The 20383-nt window shown below is 33.1% G+C and overlaps 3 protein-coding genes and 2 long non-coding RNA genes across 6 annotated transcripts; 3 read left to right on the top strand and 2 right to left on the bottom strand.

Annotated features, from left to right (window-relative positions):
* Positions 1–482: 482 nt before the first annotated feature.
* Positions 483–1115, bottom strand: LOC122586449. The gene is made up of 2 exons (XR_006321999.1): positions 1007–1115; positions 483–783 (listed from the first exon to the last, which is right to left on the bottom strand). It is a non-coding gene; the product is annotated as an uncharacterized LOC122586449 (long non-coding RNA).
* A 4273-nt stretch (positions 1116–5388) lies between these two features.
* LOC122589873 (MDIS1-interacting receptor like kinase 2-like) lies at positions 5389–7647 on the top strand. The gene is made up of 2 exons (XM_043762200.1): positions 5389–7173; positions 7276–7647. The coding sequence occupies exons 1-2, from the start codon at positions 5436–5438 to the stop codon at positions 7569–7571; spliced, it is 2034 nt and encodes a 677-aa protein (XP_043618135.1). The 5' UTR covers positions 5389–5435; the 3' UTR covers positions 7572–7647.
* A 2733-nt stretch (positions 7648–10380) lies between these two features.
* On the bottom strand, positions 10381–12496 carry LOC122589539. Its single transcript, XR_006322281.1, has 2 exons — positions 12370–12496; positions 10381–10695 (listed from the first exon to the last, which is right to left on the bottom strand). It is a non-coding gene; the product is annotated as an uncharacterized LOC122589539 (long non-coding RNA).
* A 1316-nt stretch (positions 12497–13812) lies between these two features.
* Positions 13813–15655, top strand: LOC122586717 (MDIS1-interacting receptor like kinase 2-like). Its single transcript, XM_043758706.1, has 2 exons — positions 13813–15582; positions 15626–15655. The coding sequence occupies exons 1-2, from the start codon at positions 13813–13815 to the stop codon at positions 15653–15655; spliced, it is 1800 nt and encodes a 599-aa protein (XP_043614641.1).
* LOC122589587 (MDIS1-interacting receptor like kinase 2-like) lies at positions 15566–17298 on the top strand. Of its 2 annotated transcripts, none has more exons than XM_043761895.1 (2): positions 15566–16618; positions 17005–17298. In XM_043761895.1, the coding sequence occupies exons 1-2, from the start codon at positions 15715–15717 to the stop codon at positions 17283–17285; spliced, it is 1185 nt and encodes a 394-aa protein (XP_043617830.1). In that variant the 5' UTR covers positions 15566–15714; the 3' UTR covers positions 17286–17298. The 2 variants fall into 2 exon arrangements, with proteins under 2 accessions (XP_043617830.1, XP_043617829.1); XM_043761894.1 differs by having other exon boundaries at positions 16999–17298.
* The last annotated feature ends 3085 nt before the right edge of the window (positions 17299–20383 follow it).

The raw sequence follows: 20383 nt of genomic DNA, 5'->3' as shown, positions 1-20383 counted from the left end.
ACGTATGAACATCGCTAGTTAAATGCAACGATTCTTTCACCGTAACACATTCCTGATGGGCTTCCTTCTTTACCAAAGCAACTAATAGACGTTGGGTGGCTAGGGTACATACTATCGAGGGGTTGCACGCCTGGTTTGAAACCACAAATGCATGGCAGAGGCGATTCTTGAGGTTTATTAATATATTAAATTAAATATATCATCCAAAAACTATATATGTTGTTAAAAATTTGTCAACGAAACGAATACAAACAATGTATTTTGTGAGTACGTCTGGAATTTTAGCCTGAACTTAATTAATGGCCATTAACCATATCACAAAGCTGGCATTTTCTTGTTATGCAAGTATTCGGCAAAGTCTTGTTGATTAATCATTTTCTATATATAGGGTAATGATAAATCAATCTAATTGGTATGCCTACAAATCAACTCATAGGATGATGACATGTGAAAAATCAGGGGGCAAGATTAGGAAAGAATACTAGTGGAATCTACATATCTTTTTTATTTTTGGAACCAACATAATTAATTACAACACCAAAAGTAGCCTCATATATGGCTTGAACAAACAGATCATTTACAAGCAAGTGTAATTGTTATTCTAGATAGAGATTTAGATGACGAAGTAAAGTGTTCAAATGTCGGACGGAGGTAGGGGCGCCGGTGACGGTGCCTCATGAACCCGTCGAGTCCCTTGTCCCTGTCCACCTTCATTCCCCGGATTGCTCAAGATCCCATTCCCCGGATTACTCGAGATCTCCAGGGACCATGAAACCCCATTCACTATAAAAAAATAATAAATTTATGGTCATATAAGTCAATTAACATACAGCTAACTCATATACATTAGAACAAAATATAATATGGATTGAAATTCTCTAAAGTATAAAGTAACTAACTAATAAAGTTAAAAATCATAACGTTTAAACTAAAATAAATGGTCAAGATTTAAAGATGAATTTAGAATATTACGAGTAATCAACATAATATATAGATATAAATATACCTTGAGATGTGACATTTGTTAAGTTGCTTGACATCAACATGATGAAACAAAGTAGAACAAGAAGCCTCATATTATTTGCGAATTAAAGAAAACCAATTAATTATTTCGAAAGGTGAACACAGATTGAATGAATTAAAGACATACCTAACTATGTGTATATATAATACAGTACATATATACGTCTGTATATAATTGAATTGAACATGGTCCGTGTAACCGTGTTAAACCATTTTATGATTTTGTGAGACTTCTATTTCAAAAATTAATTTCTTCTATTTCATACTATATGTGCAAGCAAGTTGGATTATTAAACATATCTATACGTGGAAATGAATCATTATATAACATTCTTTGTATATGTAATTTTCTATATATAGCATACAAATAATATTTTAGCGTTTGTGATTGTGTCTATTAAATAGATTATGCGTATAAATATTAAATAGATTATGCGTATAAAAACTACGTTGTGTACGTAAAAGCATGTATCCATCTTTTTTTCAAAATTGCATTTTATCAATGATTAATTATTTTGACATACACTTTTTTATATTATTATATGCAAACGCAATAATCATAAAGTCATTTCAAAAATGAATCACAAGCACCATCTAAACTTCTTTTCTAAATTTGTAAACATCTTTATTAATTAGTCAATTAAAATAAGGTACATACGTAACTATTAAATTAAATAATTTTTTTAAACATCGGGACCAACAAGATCATGTATTTCGTTCCCATTAGCTAGTTGCATTGATTTATATTTGTCATGTTGTAACAACTAAACAAAGTCAATTTTGTCGTAAGATTCACAAATTAAAAGAAGCGTTGTTTAATTATATATGTACTCCGTGTATACCTGTTTTACAATTAAATCAAGTGATTAATATTTTTACCTTTTTACACATTAAATTATGGGTTCGATCATCACTAATTAAGTAATTTTTGTAAGGATGAAAGTTTTTTTTTCTACATTAGACTAAACCTAAAAGCAAAAGTAAGAATTCGCATGGTATCCAAAAATGAATCTCAACAACCCACCTACAATTAACTTCATCCACGGCGATGGTATTGGTGTCCAAAAATATAATTTTGATCTTACAACCAATTATATCAGTGGTGACTGGTGACCACACCACTATATGAAAGCCAATATATAGATGCAAACAACATTCAATCACTACAAAGATAAAATAATAATAATAAAAAACTTAAATTACTTACGCAAACAGCATAGTCCTGGCATTGGGCTTGGGGTAAAAATGACATTTAAATTTTACCGTATAGAAATATTCCTGGCTGAAGTGTTATTGGAGAATTCAATATATAGGACATTAGTTGTGCTGGAAGACATGTATATATAATCATAATCATCTTGATATATAACAAAAATTAGCATAACAATCTTATATAGAGTACGTAATTAATTAATCCTTTATTTTTGTTTTGGTGTCTATAAAAACTGGCATATATCTTGCTCGATTCTGTTTTAGTATTCATATATTTTCACTTAGCGAAATGTCTAAACGGTTATATACTCATATATAATTAAGCTTAGATTTTCCAACGTGTAATGCGTTTATTACTTATTTGATCAAAATCATTTCTTGATTAAGATGAAAAGATATTATATCTAAACATTGGGTGAAAGATCCATATAGTTAAACAAAAGTTATTTTCTAGGAGTAAATCTATTCCAGATTGTTGTTGATAAACTGTAGGAATCTGACAACAGAAAGCTTCGTAAAGGTGGCAGACGTGAACGACGATGAATGGAGCTTGTTTTCAAAGCGTAAGTCGGCCAGTCGCGCTTCATTATCATATCTATTGGTTAGCACTGATCACTCTTACATATAAGACCATGAGATTGGATATGTGTCATTTGTTAGTTATCTTTATTAGACTTAATTTACATTTATATGTATAACTAACGTACGTCCTATTTGAATAATAGTAGTACTGTATTGCATGTGTCATGTTTTCCGACTCAGAAAAAAAGCCAAGGGAGACTTACAAAAAGTACTAATCTTTTTGGCAAATTGATTAGATAAAATGATACAAGTTTGAATATATTGAGCAAGTGGAATATATTTTGAGGCTCACAAGGCTTCTTCCTTCAACTTGTTACATTATTGTTCACACCCATGTTACCAGTATACATATATACTTAATTGTAAAACTTTTCATAATTGTTAATAGAGTAATAATTAAAACAAATATTTATTTGCATGCATCCCTACAACATATGACTTTTCTTGCATAAAGACATACCGATTAATTATCTGTCCTTTTTTTTTTGAACATCCATTGATATGTAAGAAATTATTAATTTCCTAAAGATAGGATTGAAACTTTTAAAGTTATCTCAATGAACTTTGAAATTTGTTCTTACTAGTTATAAAATGTTATGAAGACAAGGGATCTTCATCAAAAGATTCTTTATTCTGCCCAATATATGTGTAGAATTTGCCAATAGGTTGGTGTCCATTGGTATAACTTTTTATACTTTATATTTGTAAGAGGAGTGAATTATTAGAGGAGTTTTCTGGAGTTTTTTTTTCTTTCTACTTCACTTTAGTTGAAAAAGCAAATTGAACAGCAAAGATTGTATATTAACGAGCACTAGCATAAAGCAAATTAAGGTACCTCAATTAAAAAAAATAGTTCACTCCAGCATGAGATGATTTATATATATATATATATATATATATATGAAGGAAGGAAGTATGTGGCTATCATGTAGTTAAGTTTGGATATAGAACCCCTCACATGCTATTTTTTTATACCATTAAAATCATGGGGGCCATGTGATTTATTAATTTTATAACAAATATTAAAATATTGATATGTGAAGGGATCTAGACCTAAGCTTAAGTACATGATAGCCATATATTCACTTTTCCATATATATATATATATACGTACATTGTAGCTAGGGCTAATATTTTTACACGTACTACTAGAATTCAATAATTAATCAGAATTCCTCATAATTCAAGTACATACGACTAACTGGATATTTTCCGAGTTTTTTATAATATCCATATATATAATACATATAGATATATATAATACATATAGATAGATTTATATATAGATATTGAATTGAATATGGAGGTGCATGCATATATGTATTCAACTATTCAAGTATACCGTGTACATCTTTTTCTTGTTAAATAGCAAGTGTATAATACCGTGTACATGTGAACAAGTAGTTAACAAATAACTTCAAAGTGTTTCCATTATTTTCTGTTAATTGCTCTACCTCTATAAAATACCAGAAATTAATTAACAACCTTGCCTACACACACACAAACACATAATATCAATTAATACAAAACATATATATATGGCACCTTCAACATTAATATTATTCATACCTTTTACTTCACTTTTCTTAACCTTATTTGTTAATTTTGGTTCTTGTAATGAAGAAGTTGATGCCCTACTTAGATGGAAAACAAGCCTCTATACCGAAAACAATATCAATATTGATGTTCTTCTACCTTCATGGACAAATATTAATCTCAATAATCCAAACAATAATAATTCATCTCAAAAAACATTGTTGTCTCCATGCAACTGGTATGGAATTTCATGCAATGCTAATGGGAGCATAAACCGACTAAACCTTTCGTCGTCTGCATTAAGCGGTACTCTTGATAATTTCTCATTCTCTTCATTTCCGAATCTTGCTTATTTTGAGCTTAGTTTTAACAACTTTTCTGGGAACATACCACCGGAAATCAGTTACTTGTCTAAACTTGTGTATCTTGATTTCTCATCTAATCAATTCTCGGGGGTAATCCCTCCGGGAATTGGACAGATGAGAAATCTTGTCACCCTTTACTTGTATAGAAATCAGTTAAATGGTTCAATTCCGCCAGCCATATGTCAGTTAAGGTCCCTTACTCAGCTTGCATTGAATAATAACCATCTTTACGGTTCAATTCCTACATGTTTCGGTCAGTTGTCCAATCTTAGTTATATTCGTCTCAACGACAATAGTATTTCTGGTTTCATTCCTTCTGGACTAGGAAACCTTTCTAATCTAAATGAGCTTTATTTGCACAACAATTTTCTCACTGGGTCTATTCCAACTACTTTTTTCAATCTAAAGAAGCTAACCGACTTAATTCTTTCCAATAATCGGTTAAATGGATCAATCCCAAGAGAACTGGGTACTTTGGATTTACTTGAACGACTTGAGCTACAAACGAACGATATCAGTGGTCCAATTCCTACGTCTTTAGGTGAACTTAAATCCCTTTATCTTCTTCGTCTTTTTGAAAACAAACTTTCTGGTTCTATTCCGAAAGAATTAGGAAATTTGGCATCCCTTTCTAGTCTACAATTAGGCGTAAACCACCTAAATGGTTCAATCCCGGAATCATTTAGTAACCTCGAAAATTTAGAAATACTAAATCTTATGGATAATCAGCTTTCTGGTCCAATTCCTGAAGTATTTGGAAAACTGAAATTAGTTACATTAGATATTAGCAACAATAGTTTTACTGGTAATTTACCTCATGATATCTGCAATGGTGGAAGACTCGAGAGACTCATAGTTATCGATAACGATCTATCAGGTCAAATCCCGAAAAGCTTGTACAACTGCACTAGCTTGATCCGACTACGGCTAGATGGAAACCAGTTCACTGGAAATGTTTCTGAGAGCTTTGGTATCTACCCAAACATCAATTACATAAGTCTTAGTGATAACAAGTTTTTCGGTGAGATCTCAGATAACTGGAGTAAGTGCAAGAATTTAACGGCGATACAAATGGGTGGAAATCAAATTAGTGGTAATATACCCGCGTCCCTTGGAGACTCTCTTCAATTAAAAGAACTTAATTTTTCTTCAAATGATTTGGTTGGAGAGGTACCGAAAGAACTTGGAAGATTGTCTCGATTAGGGGTACTTGTTTTGAGCAATAACAAACTTTCTGGCGTCGTACCTCTAGAACTAGGATCACTTGGTGAACTCTCGTTGCTAGATCTATCCATGAATGTGTTGAATGGATCCATACCGTCTTCCCTTGGGGATTGCTCGAAACTTTTTAACTTAAACTTGAGTACTAATAGATTTACTCATGAAATCCCGGCTCAAATAGGTAGATTGCGTCAACTATCTATTCTTGACCTGAGTCTCAACTCGCTCACCGGTGAGATACCTTCGGCATTTTCAAGTTTAAGTAGTCTGGAAAACCTCAATCTCTCACAAAATAATCTTTCCGGTTATATTCCAAACAGCTTAGAATCGATGAGTGCCTTGTCGAGTATTGATCTATCATACAATCAGTTAGAAGGTCCCATTCCTAATAGAAATGTTTTTAGTAATGTTTCTATAGAAGCGTTGCGAGGTAACAAAGATTTGTGCGGAAATGTAAGCGGATTGAAACAATGTGCGTCAGGAACACGTACCCTGAATAGAAATCATAAACTAGCTCTCAAGATTTCACTGCCACTCCTTGGAGCTCTTTTACTCGGCGGTTCCATTGGAATTTTCGTTTATTATAGATGTAGATCAAAGAGAACATTACCAACACATGTGGTAGATGAAGATATACATAGTGATGATTTCTTTGCAGTTTCAACATTTGATGGAAGGGAGACTTACCACGAAATCTTAAAGGTAACCAACGAATTTAACGAAGCATACTGCATAGGAAAAGGGGGATCCGGATCCGTGTATAAAGCAAAGTTGGCATCTGGTGATATTGTAGCTGTTAAGCGACTTCACTCTGACGACCAGTCCTCTGAGGTGAGCAATCACAATGATTTTCTCAACGAGATCAGAGCGTTGACAAGAATACGACACAGAAATATAGTACGCCTATATGGTTATTGTTCGCACGTTAAAAACTCATTTTTGGTTTACGGGTATCTTGAAGGAGGTAGTCTAGATAGCCATTTGAGAGACAACACTGCTCCGGATTTAGATTGGGCTAAAAGGGTAAACATCATCAAAGGTGTTGCTTACGCTTTATCGTATATGCACCATGATTGTTCACCCCCTATCGTTCACCGAGACATATCAAGCAAAAATGTTTTGCTTGATTCGGATTATGAAGCTTGTGTGTCAGACTTTGGTACGTCCAAGGTTTTGAACCAAAACTCGTCGAATTGGAGTAACTTGGAAGGAACATATGGATACCTTGCACCAGGTAAATTGTTAATTGTCCTTAAGTTATACTCTTCATCATGAATTAAAAATAATTTATATATCCTTAAATACGAAATTCATTGTATTCTGATATTGTTTGCAGAACTCGCTTACACAATGAAGGTAACGGAAAAGTGTGATGTGTTTAGCTTCGGGGTTCTAGCGTTGGAAGTCATCAAAGGAGAGCATCCAGGCGATATCATTACTTCTCTAACATCTCCATCGGCCGAGAAGATTGAGATGAATGATCTGTTGGATCGTCGTCTCCCAGAACCACTCCCGGAAATAAAGAAAGTTCTAACATACATTTTGATTCAAGCAATAAGATGTGTAAACTCGAACCCTGAAATTAGGCCAACAATGTATGATATTTCTCAGGAATTCGCACAGTTGATTTGATACATGTCTAAGGGTGATAATATATAGATATTTAGCAATAAGAAAGTTATAGTGTTTTCTTTATGGTTATTCAGTTTTCCACCATGTTTATAAAATTTTGTTGCATCATTTATTACCATGAAATTATTATCCAGTTTGTGCTGTTTTGGAACATGATGGTAAAAAAATTACTGCAGAAATCATAGATAGATGCTATATTATAAAACAAATCTAGTTTAACTTTCAACTACTTATCAACATTTAACAATGTACACAAATATAACCTACTATACTTGCCGCCGCCACTAAACGTACATGGAAGAAAAGAGAATATGGTGTATGTATATATGATAAAACAGTGTATAATATTGCGTGGTCTATCGAAGCCCATGAGCCCAATACCACTAAGCCCATATAAATCTTCGAGTCCACGGTTGAAGCCCACCAGAGACAAATCAAGAGTCCAGTAATAATAATGACCCGTGCATCTCTCCCTCTCATCTCTGTATTTCCTGACTCTATCAAATAGATTAACGAACCACAATTACTACACAGCTAAATATGTCATATTGAAATTCAACCAATTAAAAAGTTGAAGTTCAATCATAATTTTAATAATTATAGTTATAGGTTCTGGTCTAGCTTATGGATGATTATTACTGTAATGTATTAGACCGAAGTTTCGGTATATATCATGGTGAGGATACACAACCTCTCTAGTAAGAAGTATAGCTAACAGTTTAATTTTGCAAAATAGGATCATACCTAAGACCAAATTCATTAGCCACCCCAATCAATGAAAGAGGACCATAGTCACACGGAGTGGGACTTGAAATACGAGATTTCCGATTACGGTTTGCTTTTTTCTAAAATTCAGTACACTCGAGAGTAGTCTCGTTTCGCATGTACCAACAAATAGTAATATTAGTAGATGTGAAAGACCCGTACAACATTCATTAGAAGTTATAGCTTAACGTACGTGAAACTTTGTAAAATCCCTTTCCCATGATCAGATTATTAATGTTTTTAATTCCTTGTAGATCATATAACTAGTCCTAATACACGTACGATGTACGGTATCTATAAAGATTATATTACAAAAAAATTCGAATATGTCACATACATGATTATTAACTTATTATAAGTAATATAAGTAATGGGAGTTGAATAATTGAAAAAGAAAAAAAAACAATTTTATTAATGAGAAAACGATTAATCAAATAAGATTATAATGTATTTTATATTTATAAGCTAAGAGTTAGAGTTTAATTATAAGTCTAATAAAGAAATTTGAATCCATATAGAATTAAAAAAGCTAATTTAACAAAATAAATAAATTAAAAGGACATGTGTCGATCAAGAATTACGCCACATGTCGTTTAAATAACACTTTATACTTTTTGAGTTTATTGGTAGATATGGTAAGGGATTAGTTATTGTAAAACAAATATTAAAGTAAAACAAATAATTAAGACAAGATCTTGACCCTTATATTATGATAAAATTGATGCACGAAGATTCAAATATATATTTATGTACGATGATTTTCATGATGCACGATAATTTCTAGTGAAGGAAAATTTATTGTTTTACATGTTTTACTTTAATACTCGTTTTATTTTATCTAAAACCAATATGGTAAATTAAGTATGCATAATACCTAAAATCTAGTAACTTTGATCATTACGGAGTAAATGGAATATGAATATTAATACTCGTAATAAAATGACCAATAATTTAACTTTTAACATGACCTGTGTCGCTGTGTGTATCCTACTTCGTGATATATATATAAACCTATCATTAACAACCACTACGTGTTCCATCACTTATTTTCATTTTAATTTCAATGGAAGATCGGAGTCATTTTTCAAAGTATCCTATCACCAAAGATGACCATCATCACGATCCATGTAAATATGAATAGGATAGATGACATCAGCACCTCATGATATATTCTCTGTATCTACCAATAAACTAAAACAGGATTTATATGTTCTTCAAATGACACGTGTCCTTTTAGTTTATTTATTTTATTAAATTAAATTTTTTAATTGTATATAGTTTCAATTTTCTTACTAGACTTAGAATTAAACTCTAACTCTTGTCTTATTAATACAAAGACATTATAACCTTATTTGATTGATCATATTTTAATTAATAAATTGTATATTTTTCTTTCTCAATTCTTCAACTCATACTACTTATATTACTTATACTAAGTTATATTAACATGAAGACTTTAAAAGTTCGAGTTTACGATCCGAAATCACAATACTATTTGTCGTCATCCACTATGCTTACAGTTCCGATTTTTATGTGATTATAAAAATTTAAGATAAATCTAAAACTCTAACTAAACATATATTATATTTATCATTATTGTTAATTATAATTTAGCTTCGATCATCGGTTTACTTTAACCATAATTTATTTCATACTCACGAATCATGTATAAAACATATTCGAATTTTTTTATAATACAACCTATATAATTACCGTACATCATACGGGTACTAGGACTAGTTCTACATATAAATCCGACGAGATATAGAAGCAACAATAACCTTCTTTCCATAATAATAAAAAAAAAAAGAATGGTATTGGTATCGAAAACATTGAAAAGTTTATCAAAGTTGAGCGTTAGATTATTTTATAGTTTGTTGTGAAATTTGTACATCTAAAATAAATTTATCAACATTCATGATATCAATATTATCCCTTCCAATAATAAAATAGTGCAGAACCTAGACATGTCTTGACCATGAACATTTGATAAGAAATTTAATTGACGGACATCAACTTTTCACACATTTGGTAACAAAATTAATTCCGTAAAAATGCGTCATATATCTATCATCGATATATATAACTTTATTCCAAAAGTACTTGAAGCAACATATATAGAGACCGACTGTTACAAAGTGACTAATTAATGTATGAATACATTATGCTGTGACATTGTAACAAATAATCTGCGTGCCTTGCCATATATAATCATCAACGAGAGCATAATCTTAATAATGAGGGCCGTCATCTTCAGGCGGTCCTGGTTTAAACCCACCATATGTTAACCCATCTGTACCATACACATTTCCGCCATTCTTATGGACCGATGCGTCGGGTTTCTTCTCGACTAGTAAGGCTACATGCATACATGAGAAAGAATTAATGAAACATAATGATCAATTATTTCTAAATCAGAATTCAGACATGTTATAAATGTTCTGCTTAATTTGTTGTTTCTTGATCTTGTTCATTACTAACCAAAAGGAATTCGATCTAGCTAACTGTCGAGGGACCTATCATTGGATTCAAAACTTTTTATAAAAGAAGGTAGTAGTTTAATTTCAAAGAAGACAACTTAATTAGTTCCAACAATATGGTCATACTTCATTTTGATTACTAAATCATGAAATCTAGCAAATATTACTCATAATAATGATAAGCAAATGTATTCAACACATCGAATATATACACTTGCGGTATTACTTATACTCTCATAGCACATTTGACGAATTGAATACACTTGTTGTATTACTCATACTCTCGTGAGCGATGACAAGTTTATGGGTTTTTTTCTTGAAGATGACACTTTGTGTTAAACCTGTTTAAAACAATAGACTAAATATAGTCTATTGTGAATGAAACTTGTCATTGTATGGAGTGGAATTCGAATTACATTTTTTTGGGAATAAACAACTATAATAATGATTAACTACTAATAAAAGCCATATTAGATCATAGTAATATATTTTAGCATCCATTAGGTACCAATCGATTGCAGCCCCGCCCTAATATGTATTCTATGCCCGATGCGGCAGTGTAATGGCGGCAACAGTGACGACGACAACGGATGGTAGTGGTGGCGGTAGCGATTTGTTTATTAATGTAAAAGTAAATGATATAAAAGGAGACAGTGTACTAATTTTAAAGTTCAAGGGTAGAGTTATAAATTAAGTGCATTAAAGGTATTATTAGTATTTTAAGTAGATATTATAGATATTTTTAGTAATCTATATTATATTATAAAAGCAAATATGGTTTCAACCTTCAATTCCAACAATGTACATCTATACTATATTATAAAGCAAATTGGGTTTCAACTTTCAACTTTCAATTTCAACAATGTACACATGATAATACATAATGTACTATACATCAATCCCTATAACTTTCTCTCCTCCATAAATCATATTATTACTCTAATTCTTTCAAAATCTTTTATCTCAAAAATCGTAAATCGATAAATTATAAAAAAATATATGGATGTTCTTAAAATTTCATGCTCTTTCATTAGAGATGTCATTCTATATACTTTCGACGAATTTTAAAAATCCGAGAGCGGAGTCCTTACGGCTAAGACATTTGGCTATGACGCTTTGTGACATATCACATTCATGACCTATCATACTCTATGACCTATCACCTTCACCATCTCACCGCTGCAACGCGTGGGTACTTGCTCTCGTATCTTTAAAATAGTGAAAAAAAAGAAGGAGAAACATTTTTGGTTATCAACAATTGAGTTGATAAAAATGAAGAGAAACAAATATTTTATAATAGTATAGATAAAGATAATTGTGAATACGGGTCTAAGACAAGACGAAAAAAAAAAACAAAAAAAAAAAAAAACTATCGTTAGTTAAACTTAAGATCTTGTGGCCATCTCATGAGAAGATCCTCGTAAAGTTGATAATATGATACGAGTAAATGACAGACAGAAGGAAACAGCATATATATATATAGAGTTTCTACTATAAAGCCAAATAACGTATTTATATATTCAATACAAAACGATCGATATGTGTATGCATACCTCGAGCCATGTCAGAGGTTTTTGATAAAGTTGTAGATGGACATGAAACCAAGAGGATACAACAGAGTACAAAAGCAAAATTGCAACCCATTTTTTTAAGTCAGATCTATTCTTGCAACCCATTTATTTAAATAGTATTTATTGTAAATTCTAGTTTATAAAAGGACAAAATTAGAATTAAAGCCAAGTAGTTGTATGGACTTTTCCAAGAGGTCGCACACAATCAATTTCTGAAAAGTACGAATTCGAATAAAAGTCGAAAAGCACCATTGACTATTTGTGTAATATACTTTTACTAGTCTTTATTTGTCATGTGGTGATATCGCATGTATGATTCAAAAAGATACAACACATTACATTTGTCACATTTTTTGTATCACTCAGTATGGAATAGCGTGTTTCGAATCACCTCAAATTCACTATGCATGGGTGAGACTACTCAGTGTAAACCATATTGTTTTAACCGGACCTCATCAGTATTCCCAAAAAAATAACCTCTCGTCAACCAACATTAGGTACCGCATCTAAAGGAAAAAACCACATAACTCAACCAACTAAGACTTTAATTTATTCAGTTTGATGATAACAAATTGGTAATGATGTGAACTTAAATGAGATTTATGGTTTATTTACATTATTTTGTTTCGAAAGAAAAAGATAGTTAGAAATGATGTATTTATGTGTTTGTTTTTTATTTGTGGTTTGAGCAACTTATTTTTGCATGCACACTAAAATGCTTAATGTGAACTAGTAATTATTCTATGGTTTAATTTACCGTCGGTTTAGTTGATCAGTTCCCTCTGTTTAAAACGTATAACATATTTTTTACAATTTACTTAAAATAATTAGAAAAAAAAAATCGTTAAATAAAAAAGAAAAAAAAATCCTAGGGATTTAGCCAAACTAGACATTTAATGCCCCTTATGTCTTTCAGCCAAATGTTGGTCACGGGTTCAAAACATTTGAAAGGTATATTGGGAAGTCTTTGTCAATGAGGTGAAGCATGGGGGTTTTCTCTAGCATTAGCTAGTTTCCTCCAAAACGGTAGTGAGAATTCCACCGCCAGTCATGCTTTTGAATTGATTGTGTTGGTGACATAGTAAATCTCTACCGGACGATAAAGAAGTATACCGTTGAGTTCAATCACCGATGCAATTAAAAGAAAAAAATCTAACAGGGTATAATAAGACAACGAAACATAAGGTGTCACTCTACTTAAAACTATAATTAAAAAGAAACTAATAGATGAAAAGTCAAAAAAAAAAAAAAGTCAAGAAACATACTCGTAATAGACAAAGCAAAACCTGTGATGCTGAATAGTCGACCAACATTGCCAGCAATCAATATGTATGTAATATATAAAAATCATTTAAAAAAAAAAACACAAGAACTTAAAATAGGAAACACAAAACAACTCCTACAAAAAATTAACACAAATTAAGCATGGTCTTGTCTTCTTCAACCATCTTCTTACTTTTAATTACATGTACAGTTTTCACCATTTTAAATGTTGCTAATTCAGACTCATCATCATCAAATGAAGAAGTTGATGCTCTCCTAAAATGGAAAGCAACTCTCAAAAGCCAAAAAACAAACAATCTTGTACTACCTTCATGGACAAATGATAATGTCAATCTCAATTTATCATCACAAAAACCAGCCTCTCCATGTAACTGGAAAGGAATCATGTGTGATGATAACGGCAACGTATATCGTCTGAACCTTTCGTCGTCTTTTCTAAGCGGTACACTTGAACACTTCTCTTTCTCTTCATTTCCGAATATTATATGTATTGAACTAACTTTCAATAACTTTTCTGGGATCATTCCCTCAGAAATTCGTCACTCGTCAAAACTCCTTTATCTTTATCTTGGTGTAAATGAATTTGTAGGAACAATACCTCCTGAAATTGGTGAATTGAGAAATCTTAGAATACTTGAATTGTATGACAATAAGTTGAGTGGTTCAATTTCAAAAGAAATTTGTGAATTGAGGTCTCTTTCTGAGCTTGTGTTATTTAAAAACAATCTTTATGGTTCTATTCCTACGTGTTTTGGGCAGTTAACGAATTTGAGTCGTGTTTATTTGAATTCTAACAACCTTTCTGGTTCGATTCCTAATGAACTGGGAAATCTTTATAAGGTTAGTGAGCTTGTTATGAATAAGAACTCTCTAACTGGTTCTATCCCAAAAACTTTTGCCAATTTGAAGAACTTGTCATCCTTGGATCTATCCGAGAATCAGTTGAATGGATCCATCCCAGAAGATATCGGTAACTTGACTTCACTCGAATGGCTCTTGTTAAGCACTAACGAACTTAGCGGTCCCATTCCTTTGTCTATAGGTAAACTCAAATCCCTTCGTGGTCTTCATCTATATTCAAACAAACTTTCTGGTCCTATACCACAAGAGTTGGGAAACTTAGCATCTCTTTCTGGTTTGCAAATAGGTGGTAATCAACTCAACGGTTCCATTCCAAGTTCATTAGGTAACCTGAAAAACTTAGAAAAGCTGAAACTGTTTGACAATCAGTTTTCGGGGCCTATCCCACTAGAACTAGGAAAACTGACGTTGGCTCAAATAGATATGAGCAACAATAGTTTTTCTGGCAGTTTGCCCGATGAAATCTGTAACGGAGGAAGACTTCAAGTCCTGAACGTTATTAATAATAATCTATCGGGTCGTATTCCAAAGAGTGTGTACAACTGCTCAAGTTTGATCCGAGTAAGGTTTGAGGGGAACAAGCTAACCGGAGATATTTCCAAAAGCTTTGGTGTGTATCCGCTTCTCAATTACATTAATCTCAACGATAACAAACTTCATGGGGAGATCTCAGATAGTTGGAGTAAGTGCGAGAATTTATCAACGATACAAATGGGAGGAAATCAAATAAATGGTAACATACCTCCGTCGCTTGGAAACTCTCTTCAGTTAGAAGAGCTCAATCTATCGTCCAATGATTTGGTTGGAGAGATACCAAAAGAGTTTGGAAGAATGACTCGGATGCTGGAACTTAATCTAAGCAATAACCGACTTTCTGGTGGCATACCACCAGAACTAGGATCGCTAACTGAATTAACTTCCCTTGATCTGTCCATGAATAAGTTGAATGAGTCCATTCCGTCTTCCCTTGGGGATTGCTCAGATCTCATCTACATGAACTTGAACAGCAATGGTTTTACTAATGATATCCCGATTCAAATAGGTGAATTGGTTCACTTGTCTTTTCTCGATTTGAGTCACAATTCGCTCATAGGAAGGATACCATCTGCTCTATCGGGTCTAAGTAGTTTGGAGAATCTCAATCTTTCTCACAATAAACTCTCGGGTTCTATACCAAAGATCATGGAATCAATGAATGCCTTGTTGAGCATTGACCTATCGTATAATCAGCTTGAAGGTCCCGTTCCCGAAAGCAAAGGTTTTTCCATAGAAACTTTGCAAGGGAACAAGGATTTATGTGGAAATGTTAATGGAATGAAGCCATGTCCTTCAAAAAGGCATTCTCAGAAGAGAAACCGCAAACTGACACTCCTGATTTCACTTCCACTTGCTGGTGCTCTTCTATTTGGTGTTCTCGTGGTCATTTTAATTTTCTATACCCAGAGATCTAAGAAGAGATCTTCAACACCACTGCAGGAGGATGCTGCAGATACAAAAGGTGCAGATTTCTTTTCAATTTCGACTTTTGATGGAAAGGAGACTTACCAAGAAATCCTAAGAGTAACGGAAGAGTTTAACGAAGCATATTGCCTTGGAAAGGGAGGATTTGGAAGTGTGTACAGAGCAAAGTTGGCGTCAGGTGAGGTTGTTGCGGTAAAGAGACTTCATTCATCCACTGAGGTAATCAATCGCGTTGATTTTCTAAATGAGATCAAAGCATTGACAATAATAAGACACAGAAACATTATTAAGCTACATGGCTATTGTTCGCACGTTAGAAACTCATTCTTGGTTTACCAGTATCTTGAAGGGGGTAGTCTAGCTAGTGCATTGAGCGACAATAGGAGTGCTCAAAATCTAGATTGGACCAAAAGGGTGAACATCATCAAAGGTGTTACTTATGCCTTATCGTATATGCACCATGATTGTTCACCCCCTATCGTTCATCGAGATATATCAAGCAAAAATATTTTGCATGATTCGGATTATGAAGCTTATATTTCAGATTTTGGTACCGCAAAGATTTTGAACCAAAACTCATCAAATTGGAGTAACGTTGCAGGAACATATGGATACCTTGCACCAGGTAATTTATTGATCATAGTCTTTTAAGTTAGCACACGAACTTAAATGGTGCTTAGTCACACAGAATGTAAAAAACTTAATTTACACCAAGTATCAAACTTTAATCATGAGCATTGTATGTAATGTACTTTAAAATCCCGGTTGTTGTATGTGTGGCAACGATATAAGTTGTCACATCCAATGTCACCTTGTTAGTTTGCAAACTTTTGATTGGTCGGATACATACAATAGCCGATATTTGAAAGTTCATCACACAATACACAGAATTGAAGTTCGATGCACACTATAACAATTCGTGTATAGTTGTTTATGATCTGAGATACTAAACACAACTTAAATTTTATCTTTAAGAAAGTATTAACATTTTATTTTATTTTCCAGAACTAGCTTACACAATGAAAGTAACAGAAAAGTGTGATGTGTATAGCTATGGGGTTCTAGCGTTGGAAGTCATTAAAGGAGAACATCCAGGTGATTTCATTACTTCTCTAACATCTCCTTCTGCTAGGCAGATCAAGCTGAGCGATCTGCTGGATCATCGTCTTCCAATTCCACTCCCAGAGATCGAGAAAGTTCTAACATCCATTTTGACACAAGCAATAAGATGTGTAAATTCGAAACCTGAATTAAGGCCTTCCATGCATTATATTTCCAAAGAAATATCATAGTTGTTATGCAACATGTATATTCTAGCTAGTATTGTTATGGCAATTACTAAATGGATTACGACCATCTCAAGTTGAAATAATATGATAAGTGATGTTCTATAAATATTACTGTATAAACAAAAATAGAAATTCGCGAAGATTTAATATTAGTTAATTTAGTTTACTTATCTTGGTTTGGACTTAATGGCAATACAAGAAATATGACTTCCATCGACTAAGGCTTTTTGAGTGACGATACAATGGTGGATCCAGACATTCGGGCTAGTAAGCACTGCTACAGTGGTGGTGGCCGGGAAAGGCAGTCTAATGGTGTCGGTGATGGTACTATTGGTGGTGGTGACGGTTCAAGTGGTATAGTTTGATATAATTGTGATATTGAAAATTTTTAGAAAAAAAGGACTTGAAGTGTTAATTATTAAAATAAAGGTTTAAAGTGTAAATTAATTCATTAAGGACAAATTTGGTATTTTAAAAAAACTCTTTTAATAGTGGCTATTTATTAAGGGTAATTTAATAATTCGGTATATAAAAACTTTATAAAGGAGCATAGATAGGATTTTTTCTTCAAATCGTTGGGGTCGGTTTCCCCTCTTTGATTAACTGGATCCACCAATGCAACGACCATTGTGTAAGTCGCCATATTAAGGAGCACTATAAACAAAGAAAAATCATGTTTTTTTTTTTTACTTTGGGGACGTTCCTGTCATCGCTAAATGTCTGTCACCAAAAGAAAGGTGAGAGTAGCGTGTTAATGAGGATGTCCAATGGCAAGTGGGGAATAGTCATAAACCTTACCAAAACACAGTCAAGTTTGGGCCTCAAGCCGTGACCATCATGACAAGCTAGAGAAGTTAAGAGTCGTCAAAAAAGGTTGGCCTATAACATGGTAGGGTCTAGTCATTGATTTCAATGTTATCCAAATTTTCTCCAAAAACTGTTAACAGTTTGTGAATCATTCTAGTCTTTATTTTAGAATCTTTCTTATCATCTTTTCCTTTCATCTCGATATCAAACTTTCAAAAGAGAATTGTAAGGCAAATCCTAAAATAATTAATAAAAAACAACATGCTAACAAGTATATCAAAAGCCCGATGCATAATTATAGATACACGGTATGGCAAAAGCAGTTGTATGCGACTGCGAGCTTTATTTTAAACTGAGAAGGAAAAAAAAACACACTTGCTCATGGGTTTGGGCCTTTTCTTATGGGTAGGAAAAGTGGAAAACTGGTCTTCAATGAGCCATAAAATTTTCTCCCCGTGATACGTGATTGAGCAAGTCAGATAATCCATTTTACATTTGGGTATGGGCCGTTACTTTCTAGTCTGTTAACACACATTGGCCATAGGCCCGTAGCCCCTTGTTACTCTCATAGGACGATCACTTATCCTGATATGTGGTTCAAACTTCAAAGTAAGTTCTCATTGAATTTCTACAAGTGAAAGGTTAACTTTCACGAGCTGATCTTAGCAAAGGTTGCCATTTCGACCAATATGCATATGAAAGGGTCAGTCAGCTTAATGGGCCAAACGCATTATATGGGCCGAATTCCACCGGAAGTGTATTTTTTTAAAAACAAGAGATCTCCTAAATCTTTATATTAAAAAGATTACATTAGACTAATATTGAAACAGTACATCATTCTGTCAGCAATATATCAATTGCCAAGCGGAACCGTTTCAACCAATAAAAGAATTACATGTATTGACCCATTATCCAACATGCCCAACCAGTCTGTTTTTCCTCATGTGAGGCTTTGCGTTTTTTACATTTCAGGAAACATTCATGAATTCTGTCGGATTAGACCCACCATATATGGCGAGAACTTAAGACAACAAAGCCCTGTTATTCCTGTAGATTCAAATAGTATACTCCTCAAGTTAACTGAGAACACGACACAACTATACAACTTTGACAAGGTTTTGGACCCTGATTCATCATAAGGTGCTTCGTGTTTCTTGTAATTTTACCCTTTTATCCACAGTGTGGACACCTATCAGACGCATTATCATGATCTCAAACTATCAGATGAAGTATTTTCGGAAATTTTAATTATTGAATCTGCCTTGAATGCATTAAATATCTGCATACTAGCAGTAGCATATGGGCGGCAAACAGGCACAGACAAAACGTTCACAATGGTATAGAAGATACATATAGCATTGAGGTGGCAAGTATGACTCTGTTGTATGGTCAAGGTCTTAATTTGGTTTAACACGTCCCAATATATAAAGTTATACACATCTTTCAACTCTCGGAAACGACAGATAAGCTAAATTAGGAGTGACATTTTCGAATATAAGTGAAAGGGCATAATTCGGAATTGTCACTTCTGGTTATATTGCTTGGCAATTATTTTTTTGTGACAAAACTATGTTTGACAAAGCTGAGGGCAAAAAATATGCATATTTTTTTTTATTCCTTGCATTAAAGTCATTAGTGTCACTTAGGAATAAGCAAATTTGCTCAAAGCCAATTTGTCATTTAAGAATAAAAACCAAAATCGGGTAATAGCTTAACGTCGTTACTCTTTAGGAAAATAAGCAATATCAATTCCCCTCACCACTATCTGGTTTGAGATAGGTACTCTATTTCACTTAGGGATAAGCAAATTTGCTCAAAGCCAATCAGTCAATCACATGGTTGTACTTAAAGAATTAATCTTGAAAGAACTTGGCCAGGAGGTTATTAGCAACTTCATTTTCACCCAGTCTTCTTATATATGCAGCACTGCTAGTCTTCTACTTTTCCAATCGTGTAAGGTAGGAGCAAATAAGCTAGCCAATTAGCCATCATGTTGTTTTGTTCTTTAGTTACTAAAAATCAGTTACGAGGCTTTGTTGAAGGTGAAGGAATTTTCACAAATTTCTTTGCAGCAACATCATGGTACCAAGTGAATGCATTCACAAAACGGGCATCCCCTGTTTTTAACAAGAATTTGTCTTCTACTTCGTAGTTTTTCTCTTTTTTTAAGGTAACTTTTTATTCACATATACCCCGACAAAAATGTAAGGGGCAACTATTACATACAATACTTACATGAGATTGAAATTATACCAATCCATCCAGCTAATATTTCTATGTTTCGTTTCTATTTC

The sequence above is a fragment of the Erigeron canadensis genome, chromosome 2 (genome assembly GCF_010389155.1).
Source record: "Erigeron canadensis isolate Cc75 chromosome 2, C_canadensis_v1, whole genome shotgun sequence".
In the NCBI taxonomy this organism is placed as follows: domain Eukaryota; kingdom Viridiplantae; phylum Streptophyta; class Magnoliopsida; order Asterales; family Asteraceae; genus Erigeron; species Erigeron canadensis.
Note: the sequence above shows the minus strand (reverse complement) of the source record. Positions and strands in the feature narration are given on the sequence as shown.

Bases quoted from the DNA above. Each gene is read 5' to 3' on its own strand.
- LOC122589873 (XM_043762200.1), top strand. From the start codon at position 5,436: ATGGATAATCAGCTTTCTGGTCCAATTCCTGAAGTATTTGGAAAACTG. The intron at 7,174-7,275 runs GTAAATTGTTAA...TATTGTTTGCAG, and splicing joins ATATGGATACCTTGCACCAG to AACTCGCTTACACAATGAAG.
- LOC122586717 (XM_043758706.1), top strand. From the start codon at position 13,813: ATGGTCTTGTCTTCTTCAACCATCTTCTTACTTTTAATTACATGTACA. The intron at 15,583-15,625 runs GTTCACTTGTCT...ATTCGCTCATAG, and splicing joins CGATTCAAATAGGTGAATTG to GAAGGATACCATCTGCTCTA.
- LOC122589587 (XM_043761894.1), top strand. From the start codon at position 15,715: ATGGAATCAATGAATGCCTTGTTGAGCATTGACCTATCGTATAATCAG. The intron at 16,619-16,998 runs GTAATTTATTGA...TTTATTTTCCAG, and splicing joins ATATGGATACCTTGCACCAG to AACTAGCTTACACAATGAAA.